Source organism: Trachypithecus francoisi, unplaced genomic scaffold (assembly GCF_009764315.1).
Source record: "Trachypithecus francoisi isolate TF-2019V2 unplaced genomic scaffold, Tfra_2.0 Lachesis_group12, whole genome shotgun sequence".
NCBI lineage: Eukaryota > Metazoa > Chordata > Mammalia > Primates > Cercopithecidae > Trachypithecus > Trachypithecus francoisi.
Window position 1 is genome coordinate 89,238,998 of NW_022681457.1, and position 23,649 is coordinate 89,262,646.

The 23,649-nt window shown below is 38.9% G+C and overlaps 1 protein-coding gene across 12 annotated transcripts in view; it reads left to right on the plus strand.

Moving 5' to 3' along the window:
• KIAA0319L (KIAA0319 like) overlaps window positions 1–23,649 on the plus strand; it is a 132,583-nt gene that overhangs the window by 69,148 nt on the left and 39,786 nt on the right. For all 12 annotated transcript variants that reach the window (XR_004440953.1, XR_004440954.1, XM_033227142.1 and 9 more), the window contains 2 exons: window positions 19,471–19,717; window positions 23,436–23,537. Coding sequence is in view for 10 of the 12 variants with exons in the window: in XM_033227142.1 (XP_033083033.1) it covers window positions 19,471–19,717; window positions 23,436–23,537 (349 nt within the window). In the remaining 2 variants the exon portion in view is untranslated. The remainder of the gene's footprint in view (window positions 1–19,470; window positions 19,718–23,435; window positions 23,538–23,649) is intronic.

The following is a 23,649-nucleotide window of genomic DNA, read 5'->3' on the forward strand; positions in this document are numbered from 1 at the left end:
CCCAGTTATTCAGGAGGCTGAGGCAGGAGAATTGCTTGAGCCTGGGAGGTTGAAGCTGCAGTAAGCTTTGATCATGCCACTACACTCTAGCCTGGGTGACAGAGTGAGACCCTATCTGAAAAAAAAAACAACAAAAAACTGTGTTATTTTCTTACATATATATTTTCTGCATACAAGCTCTTTCTCAGATATGTGATTTGCAAATATTCTCTCCCAGTCTGTAACTTATTTTTTCATTCTCTTAGCAGTGTCTTTCAAAGAGCAGATCTTAATTTTGATGAAGTCTGGTTTATTAATATTTCTTTTATGGATTGTGTTTTTGGTGGTGTAGCTGAGAAAGATTTTCTTCTGAAAGATTCATAATTTTATTTATTTTTAAATTTTGTGGCGGAGTCTCACCTGGGCTGGAGTGCAGTGGCATGATATTGGCTCACTGCAATCTCCGTCTCCCAGGTTCAAGCGATTCTTCTGCCTTAGCCTTCCAGGTAGCTGGGACTACAGGTGTGCACCACCATGCCTGGATAATTTGTGTATTTTTAGTAGAGATGGGGTTTCACCATGTTGGTCAGGCTGGTCTCAAACTCCTGACCTCAGGTGATCTGCCTGCCTCAGCTTCTCAAAGTGCTGGGATTACAGGCATGAGCCACTGTGCCTGGCTATAAAAGTTTAATAATTTTAGGGTTTACATTTAGGTCTAGGGTTATTTCTTATGTTGTGAGAGCTATGGATGGATTTTTTTTTTTTTTTTTTTTTTTTGGCATTTGAATATCCAGTTGTTTTAGGACATTTTTTCCATCCTTTCTACACTGAATTGCCATTTTACCTTTGTTGAAAATCAGTTAAGCATATGTTTATAGGTCTGCTTCTCTATACGATTTGGTCTCATTTATCTGTTTGCCTATATTGACATGAGTTCCACACTGTCTTGATAACTGTAGCTTTCTTTTTTGAGACAGGGTCTCATTGTGGTTGCTCAGTTGGAGTGCAGTGGTACAGTCTTGGCCCACTGCAGCCTTGACCTTCCGCGCTCAGGTGAATCTCCCACTTCAGCCTCCCAAGTAGCTACGACTATAGGCATGCACCACTATGTCTGCTAGTTTTTTTGTTTTTGTTTTTCCCTTTATTATTTTAGCGGAGATGGGGTTTCACCATGTTGCCCAGGCTGGTCTCGAACTCCTGGACTCAAGCAATCCACCTACCTCAGCCTCTCAAGCTGCTGGGATTATAGGAGTGATCCACCACACCTGGCCTAACTCTAGCTTTGTAATATATGTTTATTTTATTTTTTATTTTTATTTTTATTTATTTATTTTGAGATGGAGTCTTGCACTGTTGCCTGGCTGGACTGCAATGGCGCAATCTTGGCTCACTGCAACCTCTGCCTCCCAGGTTCAAGTGACTCTCTTGCCTCAGCCTCCCGAGTAGCTGGGATTACAGGTGCCCACCACCACGCCCAGCTAAATTTTTTTATTTTTTAGTAGATGGAGTTTCATTATGTTGGCCAGGCTGATCTTGAACTTCTGACCTCATGATCCACCCGCCTTGGCCTCCGAAAGTGCTGGGATTATACGTATGAGCCATTGAGCCCAGCTGTAATATATGTTTAAATCAGATGATGTTTAAAAACTTCGTTCTTGATCAAAATTGCCCGTTTTAGGTTTTTTGCATGTCCATATAAATTTTAGAATTATCTTGTCAGTTTCTTTTTAAAAAGGCTTCTGGAGGCCGGGCGTGGTGGCTCACGCCTGTAATCCCAGCACTTTGGGAGGCCAAGGCGGGCGGATCACGAGTTCAGGAGATCGAGACCATCCTGGCTAACATGGTGAAACCCCGTCTCTACTAAAAATACAAAAAAATTAGCCGGGCGTGGTGGCGGGCGCCTGTAATCCCAGCTACTCAGGAGGCTGAGGCAGGAGAATGGCGTGAACCCAGGAGGCGGAGCTTGCAGTGAGCCGAGATCCGACCGCTGCACTCCAGCCTGGGTGACAGAGCGAGACTGCCTCAAAAAATAAAAATAAAAAGTCTTCTGGAATTTTCACTGGGATTGTATTGGGACTGTAAATCAATTTGGAGAAACTAATCAGCCTAATAATAATGTTGCATTTTCAGACCCACGAGCACAGTGTATCTCTCCATTTAATTAAATAATCTATAATTTTTCTCAGTGATGTGTTGTAGTTTTGGTGTACAGATCTTTTTGTTTGTTTGTTTGAGATAGGGTCTCACTTTGTCACCCAGGCTGGAGTGCAGTGGTGTGATCTTGGCTCTCTGCAGCCTTGACCTCCTGGGCTCAAGTGATCCTCCTGCCTCAGCCCCCAACTAGCTGGGACTACAAGTGTGTGCTGCCACATCTGGCTAATTTTTTGTAGAGTTATTTCTTCACCATTTGTCCAGGCTGGTCTCCAGCTCCTGAGTTTAAGCAATCCACCTGCCTCAGCCTCCCAAAGTGCTAGGATTACAGATAAATCTGATGAAAGATGTGCAAGAAAAATATGTACACCAGCTGGGCATTGGTGTACAGATCTTGCACTCTTCTGTCAGGTTTATCTGTAATTCTAAAAAAATCTAAAAATGTGCAAGATCTGTACACTGACACCCAGCTAGTGTACAGATCTTGCATGTCTTTATTTTTATTTTTTTTGCACCTCCTCCTCCAACAGAGATCTTGCACGTCTTTTGTCAGATTTATCCATATTTCATTAAAAAGTTTTTAGTGGGTACATAGTAGGTGTATGTATTTGTGTATTTCTTATATTTGATGCTGTTATACTTGATGTTTTCAAAGAACTCAGTGATTGTTTGTTGCTGGTATATAGAAATACAATTACTTTTTGTGTATTGGTCTTGTATCTTGTAATCTTGCTAAACTTACTTATTCATTCTGTTAGCATCTTTTTATAGATTCCATAGGATTTTCTCTCTATATAATCATATTGTCTATAAATAAAGACAGCTGCTTCTCCAACCTGGATGCCTCTTCTTTCTTTTTCTTGCCTTATTGCCCTGGCTAGAACTTCCGCTACAATGTTTTTGATATATTTTTTCTTTTTGTAGAGATGGGCTCTTTCTTTGTTGTCCAGGCTGTGTGGAACTCCTGGCTTCAAGCAATCTTCCTGCCTTAGCCTCTCAAAGTGCTGAGGTTACAGGTGTAAGCTGCCATGCCGGGCCTCCAATGCAATGTTGAATTGAAGTGGTGAAAGTCTACATGTTAGCTGTAGGTTTTTTGAAAGCTACAAGTCTGTAAGTCAGCTATAAGTCTGATGTTAGCTGTAGGTTTTTTGAAGATACCTTTCATCAGGTGTAGGGAATTTCTTTCTATTCCTAGTTTGATGTGAGTTTTTATCAGGAATAGTTGATGGATTTTATCAAATGCTTTTTCTGCATCTATTGAGATGATTTTTTTTTGTTTTTAGTATGTTAATATGGTGAATAATATGATTGATTTCAAATGTTAAACCAATCTTACATTCCTGGAGTAAACCCTGCTTGGTCATGATATTATTTATTTATTATTTTTTGAGATGAAGTGTCACTCTGTCACCCAGGCTGGAATGCAGTGACTTGATCTTGGCTCACTGCAACCTCCACCTCCTGGGTTCAAGCGATTCTGCTGCCTCAGTCCCCTGAGTAGCCGAGACTGCAGGCGCGTGCCACCACGCCTGGCTAATTTTTATATTTTTAGTAGGGACGGGTTTCAGCATATTGGTCAGGTTGGTCTTGAACTCCTGACCTCGTGATCCACCCACCTTGGCTTCCCAAAGTGCTGGGATTACAGACATGAGCCACCGCGTCCGGCCTGGTCATGATATTACTCTTTTGATATATTTTTATATTTGATTTATCAAATTTTTGTCATGAAGTTTTACATCTGTTTATTGACTGGCCTCATAGAATGAGTTGAGAAATTTTTCCTTTTCTTCAGTTTTCTGGAGGTTTGTGTGGAATTGGTATTATTTATTCCTTAAATGTTAAATATAATTCTCCAGTGAACCATCTGTACTTCGAATTTTCTTTGTGAAAAGTTTTAAACTAGAAATTCAATTATGTGATAGATGCATTGCTATGTAGGCTGTCTCTTTCTTCTTGAGTGAGCTTTGGCAGATTGTGTCTTTCAAGAAATTTGTGCATTTCATCCCATTAGTCAAATTTATTCACATGAAGTTCATTATAGTCTCTTACTGTCCTTTTAACATCTATAGAACCTTTAGTTGTATCGTCTGTCTCATTCCTGATACTGGTAATTTGTGTCTTCTTGTCTCTTGCTCTGGCTCTTGCTCTCTCATTTCTCCTAATTAGACTGGTTAGTGTTTCTCAAAGAACCATGTTTGGTTTTATTCATTTTCCTCTATTGTTTTTCTGTTCTCTATTTTACTGATTTCTGCGCTAATCCTTTTTTTAAAAAATATTACATTTAATATTTTCCCTGTTTAAACAGATCTAAGTTGACAGGTTCATTTTTTTGCTTTCAGTGCTTTAAAGATATCATGTCAATGTCTTCTAGCTTGCATTGTTTCAGTTGAGATATCTGCTCTAGTTTTTATCTTGTTCCACATATATGATGTTTCTTTTTTCTCTGACTGCTTACATAATTTTCTCCTTACCACTGTTTTAAGCGATTTGATTATGTTATTCTATGGCGTAATTTTATGTTTCGTGTGGTTGGGGCTTATTGAACTTTAATCTGGATTAGAATGTGGGTTTATAGTTTTCTTCAAATTTGGGCAATTATTGACAATCATTCAAATATTTTTCTGTCCCTCTCCCTTTGGGACCTCTAATTAATTAATTTTTTGTTGTTGTTGTTAAAAAAAAAATAGAGTCTTGCTGTGTTCCCCAGGCTGGAGTGCAGTGGCACAATCTCCATTCACTGCAACCTCTTCAGTAGCTAGGACTACAGGCATGCACTACCACACCTGGCTACTTTTTGTGTTTTTAGTAGAGATGGGGTTTCACCATGTTGGCCAGGTTGGTCTCAAACTCCTGGCTGCAAATGATCCACCCACCTTGGTCTCCCAAAAATGCTGGGATTACAGGTGTGAGCCACTGTGCCCAGCTGATTTCTGTACTAAACTTTATTATTGTATTTCTTTGGCTTAATTTGGATTTCATTTGCCCTTTTTAGTTTCTTAGAATGTAATTTTATTTTATTTTTCTTAGAATGTAATTTGAAGTCGTTAGTTTGAGACTTCTCTCTTTTCTAATGTAGACATTTTTAGTGCTATAAATTTTCCTCTAAGTATTGCCTTTAGCTGTATCACACAAATTTTGATATTTTGTGTTACAGTTTTATTCAGTTCAAAATACTTTTTAATTTCCATTTTGACTACTCCTTTGACTCTTGGGTTATTTAGAAGTGTGTTATGTGGTTTCTAAATATTTGGGAGAATTTTCTATATACTGTTGTATTATTCATTGGTAATTTAATCCCATTGTAGCCAGAGAACATTGTATGACTTGAATCCTTGTGAATTTATTGGCACCTGTTTTATGGCTCATAATATGGTCTATCCTGGTAAATGTCCCATGTGCAGTTGAATATGTATTCTGTTGTTGGGTGAATATAAATGTCAGTTAGGTCAAATTTGTTAATGTTGTTCAATCTTCAATATTCTTACTTATTTTCTGTCTCCTTCCATCAGTTATTTAGAGAGTGGTGATGAAATATCATAATTGTAGATATATCTGTTTCTCCTCATTGTTTGATCAGCTTTTGCTTGACGTATTTTGAAGTTTATTATTAGATGTGTAAATGTTTAGGATTGTTATTCCTCTTGATGAATTGACTCCTTCATTATTGTGATACAATTCCCTTTGTCTTTGGTAACATTGTTTTCTCTGAAATCTATTTTGTCTGATATTAATATAGCCACTTCAGCTACTTTTGATTAGTGTTAACATAATGTATCTTCTTCCATTCTTTAACTTTTAACCTATTTGTGTCTTTATATTTAAAATCAATTTCTAATAGGCTGCATATAGATGGATTGCTTTTTATCCAGTCTGACAATCTCTGCTGATTAATTGGAGTTAGACCACTTACATTTAATGTGATTGTTATTATTGTCATTATTTTGAAACAGAGTCTCACTCTGTCACCCAGGCTGGAGTGCAGTAGCGCAATCATGGCTCACTGCATCCTTGACTTCCTGGACTCAAGCTATCCTCCCACCTCAGCCTCTTGAGTAGCTGGGACTGCAGGAGTGTACCAGTATGCCCTGCTAATTTTTACATTTTTTATAAAGACAAGGTTTCACAGTGTTGCCCAGGCTGGTCTCAAACTCCTGAGCTCAATCAGTCTTCCCATCTCAGCTTCCCAAAGTGCTGGGATTACAGATATCAGCTACCATGCCTGGTGTAAGGGCCATCATTCTGCCTAACACGACTAATAAGCCAACAAAGAAGGTAAAATTGAATGTGAAAAATACTCAATTAATTCAGACAATATCATCAGGTATGTTCAGGGTGATATGGCCATAGACTGAAAAACAATTAATTCAAAGGAAGGCATAAACCTAGGGAAAATGGACAAAGAACAAATTGGACAAATAGCAAATACTAAGTTGGTAGATTTGAACCCAGTCACATCAATAATCACATTAGGCTGGGCTCAGTGTCTCATACCTATAATCCCAGCACTTTAGGAGGCGAATGTGGGAGGATCACTTGAGCACAGGAGCTTGAGACCAGTCTGGGCAACATAGTGAGACTCCCATCTCTATAAAAAAATTAGCCAAATGTGGTGGTGATGGCATGTGCTTGTGGTCCTAGCTACTCAGGAGGCTGAGGCAGGAGGACCACTTGAGCCTGCAGTGAGCCGTGATTGCACCATTGCATCCAGCCTGGGCAACACAGCGAGACCCTGTCTCAAAAACAAAAAACAAACAAACAAAAAAGAATAATGGCCCCTAAAGATATCAGCATAATAATCTCAAGAACCTGTGAATCTGTTAAATAACATGGCAAAAAGGAATTAAGGTTTCAGATGGAATCAAGGCTGCTAATAAGGTGACCTCAAAATAGGAAGATTATCCTGCATTTTTCCTGTAGGCCCATTGTAAACACAAAGGTCCTTAAAGTGGAAGAAGAAGATGTCACTATGGAAGAAAGACACAGAGACATGAAACTGCTTCCTCTGCGGATGGGGGAGGGGACCATGAGCCAAGGAAGGTGGCTGGCTTCTAAAAACTAAAAAATGCACGGAAACAGGTTCTTCCCTAAATCATCCAGAAGGGAATATGGCCCTGTCAACCCCTCGATTTTAGCCCTGTGAGATCTATGTTGGATTCCTATTCTACGGAAGTGTAAGATAATACATTTGTGTTTAAGCCACTAAGTTTGTGGTAATTCGTTATAACAGTGATAAAAATTTAATACAACTATAATTCTTTGTTGTGTAGTTCTAGTGGTTACTGTTGAGTTTATACTATACATCTTTAACCTATAAAGAACTACCTTAAATTATATTATTTCACCTTCATCTTTGAAAAATATTTTCCCTGTTTAAACAAATCTAAGTCGACAGGTTTTTTTTTTGCTTTCAGTACTTTAAAGATATCATGTCAATGTCTTCTAGCTTGCATTGTTTCAGGTGAGATATCTGCTGTGGTTTTTATCTTTGTTCCACATATATGATGTTTCTTTTTTCTCTGGCTGCTTATATAATTTTCTCTTTACCACTGTTTTAAGTGATTTGATTATGTTATTCTATGGCATAATTTTATGTTTCGTGTGGTTGGGGCTTGTTGAACTTTAATCTGGATTAGAATGTGGGTTTATAGTTTTCTTCAAATTTGGGCAATTATTGATGATTATTCAAATATTTTTCTGTCCCTCTCCCTTTGGGACCTCTAGTTACAAGCATATTTGGCCACTTGAATTTATTTCACAGTTTGCTGATGCCCCATTCATTTATTTTGAGCTTTTTTTGTCTCTGTGTTTCATTTCTATTGAGATTATTTAAGGTTACTAATCTTTTTTTCTGCATTGTTTAATCTGCCATTAAATTCTTACAGTATTGCATTAGTCTGTTCTTACATTGCTATAAAGAACTATGTGAGACTAGGTAATTTATGAAGCAAAGAGGTTTAGTTGACTCACAGTTGTGCAGGCTGTACAGGAAGCATGGCTGGGAAGCCTTAGGAAACTTAACAATCATGGTGGAAGTCAAAGGGGAAGCAGGCACAGTCTTCACATGGTGGAGCAGGAAAGAGAGTCAAGTGGGAAGTGCTACACACTTTTAAACCATCAGATCTCATTAGAACTCACTATCATGAAAACAGGAAGGGGAAATCCACCCTGATGATCCAATCACCTCCCATTATGTTCCTCTCCCAACATTGGGAATTACAATTCAACATGAGATTTGGGTGGGACAGAGCCAAAACGTATCAAGTATATTTTCTTTAATATCAAACATTGTAATATTTATGTTAAAAGTTTGATATGAAGTCTTTTTTATGTCTTATATCTCTGCTTAATATATTCAACCTTTCCTATAACTTCTTAAACATAGAAATATAATCATAATACTTATTTTAATATCCCTATCTACCAGTTCTGTCATCTCTATAATTTCTGGATCAGTTTTAATTGATTTACATTTTTTTTCTCATTATAGTATTTATTTTCCTGCTTCTTTGCATGTCTGGTTATTTCGGATTAAGTGCTAGACATTGTAAATTTTACCTACTGGGGTTTCGGATATTTTTGTATCACTATAAGTATTCTTGAACTTTGTTCTGGGCTGTGGTTAAATTATTTGCAAACAGTGATACTTTTGAGCCTTGCTTTTAAGCTTTGTCATGTGAGTCCAGAGCTGCATTTAGTCTAGGGTTAATTTTTCTACCCTACTAAAGCAAGACTTTTATTAGTATTTTAACTGATGCCCTGTGAATTACAAAGTTTTCCATTCTAGCTTTTTGGAAGAGGTACTATTTCTTATCCATCTAAACTTGAGTACTTTTCTCTGTAATCAAGAGAACTACAGGGCAGCCTGGGCAACATGGCAAAACCTCATCTCTGCAAAAAGTACAAAAAGCTACTTGGGGGGCTTAGGTAAGAGAATTACTTCGGCCTGGGAGGTCGAGGCTGCAGTGAGCCAAGATCACGTCACCGCACTCCAGCCTGGGTGATAGAGCGAGACCCTGTCTTAGAAACAAACAAAAGTCAGGCATAGTGGCTCATGCCTGTAATCCCAGCACTTTGGGAGGCTGAGGTGGGCAGATGACTTAAGATCAGGAGTTTGAGACCAACCTGGCCAACATGGTAAAACCCTTTCTCTACTCAAAATACAAAAATTAGCTGGTCACAGTGGCGGGAGCCTGTAATCTCAGCTACTTGGGAGGCTGAGGCAGGAGAATCACTTGAACCTGGGAGGCAGAGGTTACAGTTAGTGGAGGTTGCACCACTGCACCCCAGCCTGGGTGACAGAGTAAGACTCCATCTCAAAAAAAGCCCCAAACAGACAAAACAAAACAAAGAATACAGGTTAGTTTTTTCCCTGGCCCTGTGCGGTTTCTTCATATACATCTGATTATCAGTACTCCCTTGAGTACTTAATGGGGTCTCCTTCAGATTTTCAGAGTTCTGTCTCTGTATAGCATTCTTCTTTCCCAGACTTCCAGCTCAGTTCTTCAACTCTAAAGACTACTGGTCTGTGCTTGGATTTCTTCTTCTGTGCCATGGCCCAGAAACATTTTCTAGACAGTAAGCTGGGGCAGTCATAGGGTTCACCTTACTTGTTTTTCATTTCTTAGGGATCACTGTTTTTTTATCACCTGATGTCTGGTGTCTTGAAAGCCATCATTTAATATATTTTGTCTGGTTTCTAAATTTTTTTCAGGAGGATAAATCTTCTTGCTGTTACTTCATCTCGACTGGAACAGAAAGTCCACCATGTTTTTTTTGTTTTTGTTTTTGTTTTGTTTTTTTACCTTGTGGCATTCACTTACCTAACTACTACTTAGTCTTCAAGACTCTTCCCAGGCTTTACTTCTTTTTGAAAGCCTTCTCTGATATTTACTTCCCGAGTTTGGACCCAGATCCTCTCCTAAATATTTGCATAATACTCAACTCTATCATTAAATTTTCAGTCTCAGAACTTGATGCTCATTGTTCAAACTCGATACTTGCAAATATGTCCTTGATCTTGTCCCCTTGCATCTTTAGCTACCATTCATTTGTCTCTCTTCCTTTTTATCTAGAAATATCAAAGGTAGTCTACTCTTCTTTATTCACTTACATCTAATCCTCAGCCCTGTGGTATTTGGTTTCCACTGAAGCTTGCCAGGGTCACCAGTGACTTCACAGTTGCCGATTGCAGTGTATTCTTTTCAGTCCTTATTTGATTGGCCCTGTCTGCATTATTTCATACTGGTTGCAATTGTCCCTTCTTTCTTGTGGGAACCACACATTCCTGGTCCTTTTCCTTCTTCCTGACGATTCCTTCTTGGTCAATTTTGTTGGTCATTTTATCATCTTACAGCCTTTGTATTCCTAAATGTTTTATTTTTGATTACTGTTTCTTTTATTTACATGTTCTTCCTGTCATAGTTCATCTACTCCCATGGCTTTAGGAGCATGATTCCAAGTCTTAGTTTCTGTTTGAATTTCCCAGAGGTATTCTAGCTTCAGTTTGTCTAAAACATAACTTTCCTGTAATTTCCTTAAAGTTGCTCTTCTATAGTCTATTTCGTTTTTGACACTACTGTAGTCAGTCCGTCACTCAGGCTAGAAACATGGGTGTCATCTCAGACTCTTCCCCAAACCCCAGATCTATTACAGCTCCACAAATATTAGATTCTTAATATTTTAAAATCCATCCCACGGGTGGAATTTCCAGTAATGGTGGCAGAGTGACGTGGTCTCTGAAACCTTCCCACAGATAATATTAGAAAATCTGTAAAAAATGTATTGAAAGGAACTGAAAAGGTTCCAAAAGCAGATAGAAGCTAGAGGAGCGCTTACTTTTGAAAAATGGCAACTGGGAGTGATAAGAATCGTGAATTTGCAGCTTAAAAAAAATTTGCCTGAGGGCATTCAACAACTCCCACAGTAGAGGAAAGTGGCAGTGGAAAACTCCAGCCTTACTTTCTTATGGTGGCAGAAACAGAGTTCATGATAGAAAAAGCTTCAGAAAATTTAGCAAGAGGGCTTGAAAGTAAGAAAACCACAGAAGAGGGTGAACCTCATAACCTGACTGTAAACTCTGTTAAAATCCCTGGATGTACCTCTAAACTACACCTGCATGGGCAGACTCCATGAGGCCTGGCGAAAGAAAAGGCAGAGATTAGGGAGGTAGAGTTCTGTCTTTGAAAGAGAGAATCTACACAAGGTGAACTTCATGAGTTTGCTTCTTTTTTAAATTGAATGCGTTCTCCAGCCATGGGGAACCAGGTGGCAGATATGTGAAGTCTTATGGACTTGAGGTATCAGTGGACATAATCTTAAGGCTGAAAAATTAGGGAGGAATCCCCAGAAATAAAGAAAGTACGATGAGAACAGGCCCCAAATCTGAGTAAAATCTCTGGCCAGATTCTTGGTCAATCATCAGTTACACAGGCAGACCTGTAGTGGCCAGGCTGGGTGTGGTGCCTTACACCTGTAATCCCAGCACTTTGGGAAGCTGAGCTAGGTGGATCACTTGAGGCCAGGAGTTAGAGACCAGCCTGGCCAACATGGTGAAATCCCGTCTCTACTAAAAATACAAAAATTGGCTGGGTGTGGTGGTGCATGCCTGTAATTCCAGCTACTAGGGAGATTGAGGCATTAGAATCACTTGAACCCAGGAGGCAGAGGTTGCAGTGAGCTGAGATCACACCATTGTACTCCAGCCTGGGCAACAGAGCAAGACTATCTAAAAAAAAAAAAAAGCTGTAAGAACTACACAGAGATATCAGTTGTAGAACACTGTAAGGAGCAAAGTCTACAGTTTAGTGCAGGGAGGTTATTTGTCTACTAGGAAACCACCCCCCTGCCAATAATCCCAAGGAAAATATAGTAGAATCCAGAGCCACTACATGTATCAGAATGTCCAACATTAAACCAAAAATTACCAGACAAGCACAGGAACAGGAAAAGGGTGATCCATACTCAGGGAAAAAAGGCAGTCAATAGAAGGTGGCTCCAAGTTGACTCAGATGTTGGAGTTAGTAGTCAGGCTTCAAAGTAGCTATCATATGTATGTTCACATAATTAAAGGAAAATATTTGTTTTGTTTTTGTTTTTTTGGGTCTCATTCTGTTGCCCAGGCTAGAGTGCAGTAGTACTATCTTGGCTTACTGCAGCCTCAAACTCATGGGCTCAGGCGATCCTGCCACCCCAGCTTCCTACATAGCTAGGCCTACAGGGGTGTGCCACCACTCCCAGCTAATTACAATTTTTTTTTTTTTTTTAGAAATGAGGTCTTGCTATGTTGTGCAGGCTGGTCTTGAACTTCTGGCCTTGAGCGATCCTCCCAACTCGGCCTCCCAGTGTGCTAGGATTACAGGTGTGCGCTACTGTATTGGGCCAGAAAATAGTTTCAGTGAGTAAACAGATGAGGAATTTCAAAAAAGAAATATTAACAATGGGAAAATAGAAACAAGAGGGCTTACAAAACGGCAGCAAGAAGGGATCTGTAATTTTCGTGTAAAAAATAAGTATAAAACTGGGCAAACAGGCCGGGCGCGGTGGCTCAAGCCTGTAATCCCAGCACTTTGGGAGGCCGAGACGGGCGGATCACGAGGTCAGGAGATCGAGACCATCCTGGCTAACACGGTGAAACCCCGTCTCTACTAAAAAAATACAAAAAACTAGCCGGGCGTGGTGGCGGGCGCCTGTAGTCCCAGCTACTCCGGAGGCTGAGGCAGGAGAATGGCGTGAACCCGGGAGGCGGAGCTTGCAGTGAGCTGTGATCCGGCCACTGCACTCCAGCCTGGGCGACAGAGCAAGACTCCGTCTCAAAAAAAAAAAAAAAAAAAAAAACTGGGCAAAATTGTTAAAAACCAAATATTTTTAACATATCTAGAAATAAAGTAGAAGCAGAAACAAATTGAGAAAAATTTATTCTTTTTTTTTTTTTTGAGACAGGGTCTTACTCTGCCATCCAGGTTGGTGTGATCATGGCTCACTGCAGCCTTGACTTCCCAAGCACCAACCACCTCAGCCTCCCAAATAGCTGGGATTGCAAGTGTACACCACCACACCCAGCTAACTTTTTCTATTTTTTGTAGACACAGGGTCTCACTATGTTGCCTAGGTTCTTGAAAAACTCCTGGGTTCAATCGATCCTCCTGCCTTGGCATCTCAAAGCGCTGGCTTGAGCCACGACACTCCAGCCTAAGAATTTATTCTTGAAAGGCTGGTAATACTTTGAGTAGGTACAGTGGAAGTCTGTGGTCTTCTTGGAGTGTTTCCCGTCTGTCCTTACCTCCGTTACTCAGCTCTGGTGACAAGAATTGTAATTTTACCATTGTGTGGCTGAACATGAAAACTAGCATCTTACGGAGCCAGAGTGCAGTGGCACATGCCTGTAATTTCAGCTACAGGGGAGGCTGTGGTGGGAGGACTGCTTGAGCTCAGGAGTTCCAACCAGCCTGGAACTCAACATAGTGAGACCCCCATCTCAACTGAAAAGGAAAAAAAACAAAACAACAACAACAAAAAAACACTAGCAAATTTTCTGCCAGAGGGGGCAGACTTAATGTGGGACAGGTGAAAACTTACAGCTTTGCCAACTAAAAGTGGCAAACTTGGTTGAGAATGAATGGAGAGAATCTCCTGTTGGAGTAGGTGGTGGACCTGCCAGAAACTAAATGGGAAGATCTTGAAAATAAGAGAGCCATAGAAGGGCTAAGATAAGCTCTCCGCATATCTCTGGCTGATTGGGAAGTTACCTGCATGTGCAGGAGGGACCCAAGGGAACCCAATAAAAAGTAAAAATTAAGGGGGACTTGAGAATTGGCTGTAACTTTGAATGCATTCCTCAGGCAGTACACAGATAGATTGGCAGATGGCAAAACTTTATGGGTTTGAGGTCTATGAACAACCCCTGCCCAGATCATTGTCTGACTACTAAACGATGCAGGCACAGGCCGCCCTAGAAAGCCAGGCTAAAATAAAAATAAAAACAAAAACTGAGCAGAGCATCAGTGGCAACATACTATGGGAGAATTAGATGCTGCAGTTTAAGTACAGGCAAGTTATTAAAAACAATCAACAGCCCATCAGATAAATAAAACAATCGATTGCTACTCCAGTAGATTATCTGAAACCTCTAGTTTTCAACTAGATATTATGAGACATGCAAGGAAAAATCAGGAAGGTGCGGCTCATGCTCAGTGGAAAAAAGTCATTAATAGAAATGATTTCTGAATAGACCCAGCTATTAGATTTAGCAGAGACTTCAAAGCAGCTGTTAAAAAATATGATTAAAAAATTAAATCGTGTTCAAAGGTTTAAAGGAAAATGAGATGACAGTTACTTAACTTAACAAATAGGGAAGTGGCTCTAACCACTTTTGGTCAACATTGTAGTAGAGGTCCTAGCCAATTATAATGCAAGAAGAAATGAAAGAAATAGAGATTGGAAGTGAAGAAGCAAAACTGCGTTTATTCACAGATGATTGGATTATTTCTAGAAAATTCTAAAGAATCTACATAAAAGCCACTGTTAAGTAAAGTTAGCAAGATTGTAGGATATAAGGTCAATATACAGAAATCACTTGTGTTTCTATATTAGCAATGAATAATTGGGAATTGAAGTTTTATTTTGTATTTATTTTAGAGATAGGGGTCCCACTATGTTGCCTAGGCTGGCCTTGAACTTCTGGGTTCAAGCGGTCCTCCCTCAGCCTCTCAAATAGCTGGAACTCTAGGTGTGCGCCACCATACCTAGCTTGAAGTTTTAAAAAATGTGTAACACCAAAGCCATGAAATACTTAGGCATAAACTTAACAAAATATGTGCAAAAATTGTATACTGAAAACTACAAAACTCTGCTGAGAGGAATTTGAGAAATAAGTAAATGAAGAGAGATACCACTGTAATGGATTGACTGATGTCCTCCCCTCCCCCTCTCAGCATGTGACCTTATTTGGGAATAGGGTCTTGGCAGATGTAATTAGTTGAGAATCTCCAGGTGAAATCATCCTGTATTTAGGGTGGGCCCTTAATACAATGACTGGTGTCTTTATACAAGAGATAGGAAAGGGAGCTTTGGGTCCATCTACACGGACACGGAAGAAGTCCACATGAAGAGTAGAGTTATGTTGCCACAAACCAAGGAATGCTAAGAGCCTCTGGGAGCTAGAAGAGGCAAAGAAAGATTCTCCTCTAGGGCCTTCAGAGGCAGTATGGCCTGCCAACACCTTGGTTTCAGACTTCTGGCCTCCAGAACTGTGAGAGAATGAATTTCTATTGTTTTAAGCCACGAAGTTTACAGTAATTCATTATGGCGGCTCTAGTAAACAAATATAACCATGTTATACAGATTGGGATCTAGAATGATCAAAATGATTTGGAAAAGAACAACAAAGTTGGAGGACTTAAACTATCTAGCTAGAAGACTTACTATATAGCCACAGTAATCAAGGCAGTGGTGTTGGCATAAAACTAGACTAAGTTAATGGAACATAATATAGAGTCCAGAAATAGACCCACATATATATGGTCAATTGATGTGCCAGTGCAGTTCAGTGGGGAAGGGGTAATCTTTTCAACAAATAGTGCTAGAACAGTTAGATAATGATATGTAAAAACATGAACCTTGACCCTTACCTCTACAGGAAAATCAACTCAAAACAGATCATAGATCTAAATTTAAGACTAAAAGGTATAAAACTTACGGAAGAGAACACAGGAGAACGTTTTTGTGATCTTGGTTTGGCAAAGATTTCTTAGCCATGTCACTGAAAGCATGAACTGTAAAAGAAACAAATGATAAATTGAGCTTATCAAAATTATGAATTTTTGTTAATGAAAAACTAACACTAACAAAATGAAAAAGCAAGGTACAGACTAAGAAGACATTTGCAAATTATGTGTCTGACAAAGTACTCATTTATAGAAATAAATGAGCTTTTGTAACTCGATTAGAAAACTAGTAACCCATTTTAAAAAGCAGGCAAAAAATTTGAACATAGTCCATCAAAGAGGTTATACAAGTGTCTGATAAATACATAAAAAGATGTTCAACATCACTAATCACTAGGAAAATGTAAATTACGACTACAGTGAGATGCCACTACATACCTCTAGAATGGCTAAAATTAAAAGGATTTCCACACCAAATTCTGTCAAGGTTGTATGATAATTGAAATACACTGGTGGTGGTACTAAACAAATTATAGTATATTTATAAAGCAGAAAACTACTTAGCAATGCTAAGGAATGAATTATTGATACACAAAACATTTTGCGTATATAACATTTTGTGTATATTTTGTTATTCATACAAAATAATTTTGCTGAGTGAAATAAGCCAGACTACCCCCCTCAAAAAAAAGGGTACTTACTTTGTGATTCCATTTATAGAACCTTCTAGGAAATGCAAACTATGGAAACAGAAAGCAGGCTGGGTGCGGTGGCTCACGCCTATAATCCCAGCACTTAGGGAGGCCAAGGCGAGTGGATCACGAGGTCAGGAGATCGAGACCATCCTCCGTCTCAACTAAAAATACAAAAAATTAGCTGGGCATGGTGGCGGGCACCTGTAGTCCCAGCTACTCAGGAGGCTGAGGCAGGAGAATGACGTGAACCTGGGAGGTGGAGCTTACAGTGAGCCGAGATTGCACCACTGCACTCCAGCCTGGGCAACAGAGCGAGACTCCATTTCAGAAACAAAAGAAACAGAAAGCAGAGAATGGTTACTTAGGGTGGGGTGGAGAAGGCATTACAAAGGAGCATGAGGAATCTTTGGAAGTGATGGATATGCATTAGCTTGATTGTACTGATGGTTTCAAATGTGTATACATACATCAACATTTATCAAACTGTACAGTTTATGTATGTTCAATTTATTATATGTCAGTTATACCTTAATAAAGCTTTAAAAAGGGGGGGTAAAAATTTGGATAAACTTTACTTCTTTGCCTCTTCAAAGAAAAAATGGTCAATAAGCACATGAAAATTTGTTCAATGTTATTAGTCATCAGGAAAGTCATCAGTGATATATCACTTTATAACCACTAGAATGACAAAAAATAAAAAGACCAGGACTACCAAGTGTTGGTGAAGTTGTAGAGCAACTGGAACTCTTGTATGTTGCTGGTAGAAATATAAAATGTACAGCCACTTTGGGTAACAGCTCATAGTTTCTTACAAAGTTCTTACAAAGTATGTTTTCAAACATATACTTATGTATAACCGGCAATTCTCCTAAGTATTTACCTAAGATAAATTAAACACATGTTTACAGAAACATGTATACTTAAACATTCATAGCAGCTTTTATAACTAAGAATGGAAAACAACTTAAAATCCCATCAGTAGATAAATGTAAAACAAATTTTTGTGTATTTCTATAATGGAAAACTACTCAGTAATAAAAAAGAATGTACTACTGATATGCACAATATCATGAATGAGTTTCAAAAACATGTTGAGTGAAAGCCAGAAACAAAAGTAGTATGTATATGCTTCCTTTTATGTGAAATACAAGGAAACCCAAACTAATCTCACTTTGACAGCAAACAAATCAGTGATTGCCTGAGCCTAGACATGGAGACAGGGATTTATTATAAAGGGGCATGAATGAATTTTGGGGACCGATAGAAATGTTCTCTCTCTTAATTGTGGTTACATGGGTATATACATTTGTCAAAACATTGACCTTATATACTTGAAATGTGTATAGTTTATTTTATGTGAGTTATATTTCAACCAATTTGATTTTTTTTTTTTTTTTTTGAGACAGCCTCACTCTGTCGCCTGGGCTGAGGTGCAGTGGCATGATATCTGCTCACTGCAGCTTCCGCCTCCTCTCGGGTTCAAGTGATTCTTGTGCCTCAGCCTCCCAAGTGGTTGGGACTACAGGCATGTACCACCATGCCCAGCTAAATTTTTTATTTTTAGTAGAGACGGGGTTTCATCATGTTGGTCAGGCTGGTCTCAAACTCCTGACCTCAAATGTTCCACCCGCCATGGCCTCCCAAAGTGCTGGGATTACAGGTGTGAGACACCACACCGGGCTGAATCTGATTTTTAAAAAATCCATACCACCACCCTTGTTTGTCCACTCATTGTTTCTCATTTGGATGAAAGCAGTACTCTTCTAAGTGATATTCCCACTATTGCCTTACTTCTTCAAACCCATATGCTAAGAAATGACTTGTAAGACAGAAACCCGACCTTGTTAATTCCTTGCATACACCCTTAAATTGCTTACCATTACTTAGTTTCTTAAAATAACATTTAATGCTTTTTTCCATCTGGTCCTTGCCTCTGTCTTTCCAGCTCATCTTCTGTTACTTTTGCCTCTCACTTTGCTTATGGCTGTCAGTTCCCAAGACAAACTATGTTAATTTCATGTCTTGTGCCTACACTCATTCTCTGTCCTCTGCCTTTTGTCTAATAAACAATTGTTTATCCTCTAAAACTCAGCTTAGGGCTCTTCTCCTTCAGGAAGCCTTTTTCTTTAATAATAAAAAAAAAATCATTCTTTTCCATACCCTTTCTCCCTCAAAGAGAGATGGATTAAGTAATTTTAGCTTGTGTTTGTGGTTTTTTTTTTTTGGCTCATTATAAACGTTTATCGGTATATTTACTTTTTTTTTCTTTTTGAGACAAGGTCTTGTTCTGTCACCCAAGCTAGAGTACAGTGACATGATCACAGTTTACTGCAGCCTTGACCTCCCAGGCTCAAGCAATTCTCCCACCTCATCCTCCCAAGTAGCTGGGACCACAGGCATGGCCACCATGCCCAGCTAATTTTTTATGTTTTGTAGAGACAGGGTCTTGCCATATTGCCAAGGCTGGTCTTGAACTCCTGGGTTCAAGTGGTCTCCTCTCTTGGCCTCCCAAAGTGTTGGGAGTACAGGCGTGAGCCCCCATGCCTAGCTGGTGTATTTACTATTTTGACTTATTATGCTTTCAGTTCTCTCTCCCCTACTGTTGAGCACAATGATTAGTTTTATTTATATTTTGGATCCATAAGGGCTATTTCATAATAGGTACTCAATAAGTATTTGTAGAAAGATTGAACAGAAATGTTAACAGGGTAAAAGTATACATTGTTTTGCTTTTCCAGCACACTTAGAATGCAGAAAATTACTATTTTGTTTTAAACAAAACTCTTTGGCTAGGAAAAAAACTCAGAAGATTTATCTCAACATTTAATACCACTTTTATTTGGGTGGTGAGATTGATTTCTTTAATATTTTTGACATTTTTGCATTTTTCAAGAAAACATTTAATATACTATTGTTTCATGAGACATAACCTGAAAAATTGTGTAACTTTCACCTACTCAAATTAATTTTTTTTATTTCTTTAGGTCCACAAGGCGATTACAATTTCCAGTCCCCTAACCACAGACCTGACTGCAGAGCTGTCTGGTGGGCTAAAGAACATATCAGTGCAACCTGAAATATCAGAGGGTCTTGCTACTATGCCCAGCACTCAGCAAGTGAAAAGTTCTGAGAAAACCCAGGTTGCTGTCCCCCAGCCAGTGGCTCCCTCCTACAGTTATGCTACCCCTACTCCCCAGGCCTCTTTCCAGAGCACCTCAGCACCATACCCAGGTAAGGACCTTTGCTCTTGGAGATAGAAGGGGAAAGTAGAACATCTGATCAAAGTATTCCCTTTTAGAGGAAAGAAGGGAGGCATAACTAGAATACTGTGTGTTAGAGAAAAACAATTCTGTCAGTGCCCCTGCAGTTATGGACTGGGGGCTCTAGAGCCTTTCCTCAGCAGGCCTCCAGCTTATGGAAGTTTACGAGGCGAATTTTCACAGATCCAGATTCCACTATGACTTAAAGGCACATGATTCAATTAAGTATAATGTTCAAGTGATCAATGAGAGCCTGCTGGGAAGAAAGATTTGCATCAGTGTACTTGCTTATCTTCTGAAAGTCTGGTTGTAGGTCTCTCATTTTTACGGCATCTTTATTTTTATTTTTATTTATTTTTGAAACGTAACTTTTGTGGGTATATAGTAGTTGTATACATATATGGGATACATGAGATGTTTTAATGCAGACATGCAACGTGTAATAATCACATCATGTAAAATGAAGTATCCATCCCTTCAAGCCTTTATCCTTTGTGTTACAAACAATCCAGTTATATTCTTTTAGTTATTTTAAAATGTGCAATTAAAATATTATTGACTATAGTCACCCTGTTGTGCTATCAAATACTAGGTCTTGTTTGTTCTTTCTAGCTTTTGTTTTGTACTGATTAACCACCACCCCCTTACCCCCACACTACCCTTCCCAGCCTCTGTAACCATCCGTCTATCTAACCATTACTCTCTATCTCCATGAGTTAAGTTGTTTTGATTTTTAGATTCCACAAATAAGTGAGAACAAGCAGTGTTTGTCTGTGCCTGGCTTATTCGCTTAACATAATGACCTCTAGTTCCATCCATGTTGTTGTAAATGACAAGATTTCATTCTTTTTTATGGCTGAGTAGTACTCCATTGTATATAAGCACCACATTTTCTTTCTTCATTCATCTGTTGATGGGCACTTAGGTTGCTTCCAAAGTGTAGCTGTTGTGAACAGTGCTACAAACCTGGGAGTGCAGATACCTCTTCAGTACACTGATTTCCTTTCTTTTGGGTATAGACCCAGCAGTGGGATTACTGAATCATATGGTAGCTCTATTTTTAATTTTTTGAGGAACCTCCAAACTGTTCTCCATAGTGGTTGTACTCATTTACATTCCCACCAATAGTGTACGAGGGTTCCCTTTTCTCCACATCCTCACCAGCATTTGTTATTGCCTGTTTTTTGTATATAAACCATTTTAACTGGGGTAAGATGATATATCATTGTAGTTTTTATTTGCATTTCTCTGATGATCAGTGATGTTGAGAACCTTTTCATATGCCTGTTTGCCATTTGTATGTCTTCTTTTGAGAAATATCTGTTCAAATCTTTTGCCCATTTTTAAATTGGATTATTAAATTTTTTTCCTGTGGAGTTGTTTGAGCTCCTTCTATATTCTGGTTATTAATCCCTTGTCAAATGGGGAGTTTGCAGATATTTTCTCCCATTCTGTGGGTTGTCTCTTCACTTTGTTGATTGTTTCCTTTGCTGTGCAGAAGCTTTTTAACTTGATGTGATCCCATTTGTCCATTTTCGCTTTGGTTGCCTGTCCTTCTAGGGTATTACTCAAGAAATTTTTTTTGCTCAGACCAGTGTCTTGGAGAAGCATCTTTATTTTTAAAGCCATTAATAAGAAGTAGATTTATACATAATGTATAAATAAATCTGTGCTTCACAGGTGCTGTTCTAAGGTATTAGGAAGAATTGGTTAATCAAGAAGTTGGTCTTTATCTTCTGAAAAAGTCAAGAGGGTAAAATTAAAGTCAGTGAAAATGAATTTTTGCCAGTTTTTAATTTTCCAGTGTGTCCTTTGGTAGTCATATAACATGAAATTTTAGGGGTTCAATCCTGAGGCACCAAAGTAATTTTTGTATCCAGTCGAGATGCCTGTAATTTTTGGTGTAATTGTGAAGGGTTTGGGTTGAACTGTATTGAATAGCCATTTTTTGGTTCATTATACTTTCTCTGAGTATCATGTTTCTTTTTTTTCTTGTTTTTGAAAGTCACTTCAGAGAGTTCTTATTCCATCTCCTGGGGCATCCAAATGCTGAAGCTTCCATTAAGGATGGTTTCATTTCTCCCCAAGTGCAATGTTCCCATGCAGAGGCAGATAAATCTCAAGTTTCATATTTGTCTAGGAAGCCCTTCTCGCCTCCCAGGCTTGAAATATGAGTGGACTAGCCTGTTGTTTGCTTTAAGCTCTCCTAGTCTCGAAGTCTCATAGCAAATGAACATTTATTGTCAGAGAAATAAGATTTATATAATCAGTGGCTTTCAATGGTCTGCAAAGATTTTTGGTTGGGGGGAGGGAGTGATGCTACTGAAATCTGTTGAGTATTGGTCAGTGATACTGTTAAACACCTTACAGTGCTCAGGACGTTTCCCTCCATGACAAAGAATTACCTGGTCCAAAATATCAGGAGTGCTGAGCTTGAGAAACTCTGACATATGTGAAATAGCTGGTGAATAGTATAAAGACAGTATATAGCTCTTTGCTGACTTGAGTGTTCCAGAAATGCTAGCATACTTCAAGATTAGATCAGTTTGAACTGAAATGGTCTGGGAAGATTTCTTGGAGAGGAGACAGGCTTTAAGCAAGAAACAAAATGCTGTATTTAGAATAAAGCAAGGCAAACACTCCAATTGAAAGAAATAACTTTAGCAAAGTCCCTGAGAGTAGACCATGGCTTTGTGGAACACAAGAGGGAAAATCAATATAACTAGAGGCAAAATAGATAGGAAGGATAAGACAGTGAGATCAGATGATGGTTCTTTAATGGCAGGTTGGAAGTTTGGCCTTAAATATGATATAGGAGGAGGAGTCTTAAATAGAAGAGTAACATGGTGGGTGAGTATTTTGGAAAGACTAATGGTGTTGGTTGTTTTAGGAAGACAGAATAGATTGGAGTGGAGAGAGCTAGCAGAGGGAAGATAAAATAAGATTCTTGGAATAAGTAAGCCGGGCGTGGTGGTGCATGCCTGTAGTCCCAGCTACTTGGGAGGCTGAGGTGGGAAGATCACTTGAGTCCAGGAATTTGAGGCTGCAGTGAGCTATGATTACACCACTGCACTCTATCCAGAGCAACAGAGTGAGACCCTGACTCAAAAAGAAAAAAAAAATTCTTGGAATAATCTAGTGTGAACAATGAATCTTGTAGCAATTGGAATGGAAAGAAAGTAACGCAGATTTGTGACCATTTGCCTTCCCTTCTAGAAACTTTATATATGTATCTTATTAGAAAGTTATTTGTTAGCATAAAGGTGATACTTGAAACAGAATTTGACTCTGTGGAATGTAGGACGTAAGGAGGGCTTAGGGACAGACTGTAGTAAAAATACAATGGAGGGAAAAAAAGGAGAAAAAATAGAATAATATGGTATCATCATAACCAAGAGTTTTAAGATGGAGGCAGTTAGCAGTAGTAGAAGCCACTGAGATGTGAGATGAAGAATGAGGGTATTATGGTACAGCTATTAGATTTACTAAGAAGTAGTTTTGAAAGATCCTTTTCAATGGAAAAGGGGGGACAGAATCAAATTTCAAGCAATTAGAGAGTAGAAGAAAGGTTAGTAATTGATGGCAGTAGCTGAAAATTGATCATGAAATGAGTTTGATCACAAAAGAAGAAGAGAAATAAGACAGTCGGGATCTATTTCTTATCTCTGGTATATTTACTTTGTTTCCAGTTATAAAGGAACTGGTGGTATCTGCTGGAGAGAGTGTCCAGATAACCCTGCCTAAGAATGAAGTTCAATTAAATGCATATGTTCTCCAAGAACCACTTAAAGGTAAACATCCCCTTACATTTGGATAACTGTTTTTGTTTTTAAAAGAGATAGAGTCTTGCTGTGTTGTCCAGGCTGGTCTCAAACTCCTGAGCTCAGGAGATCCTCCCACCTT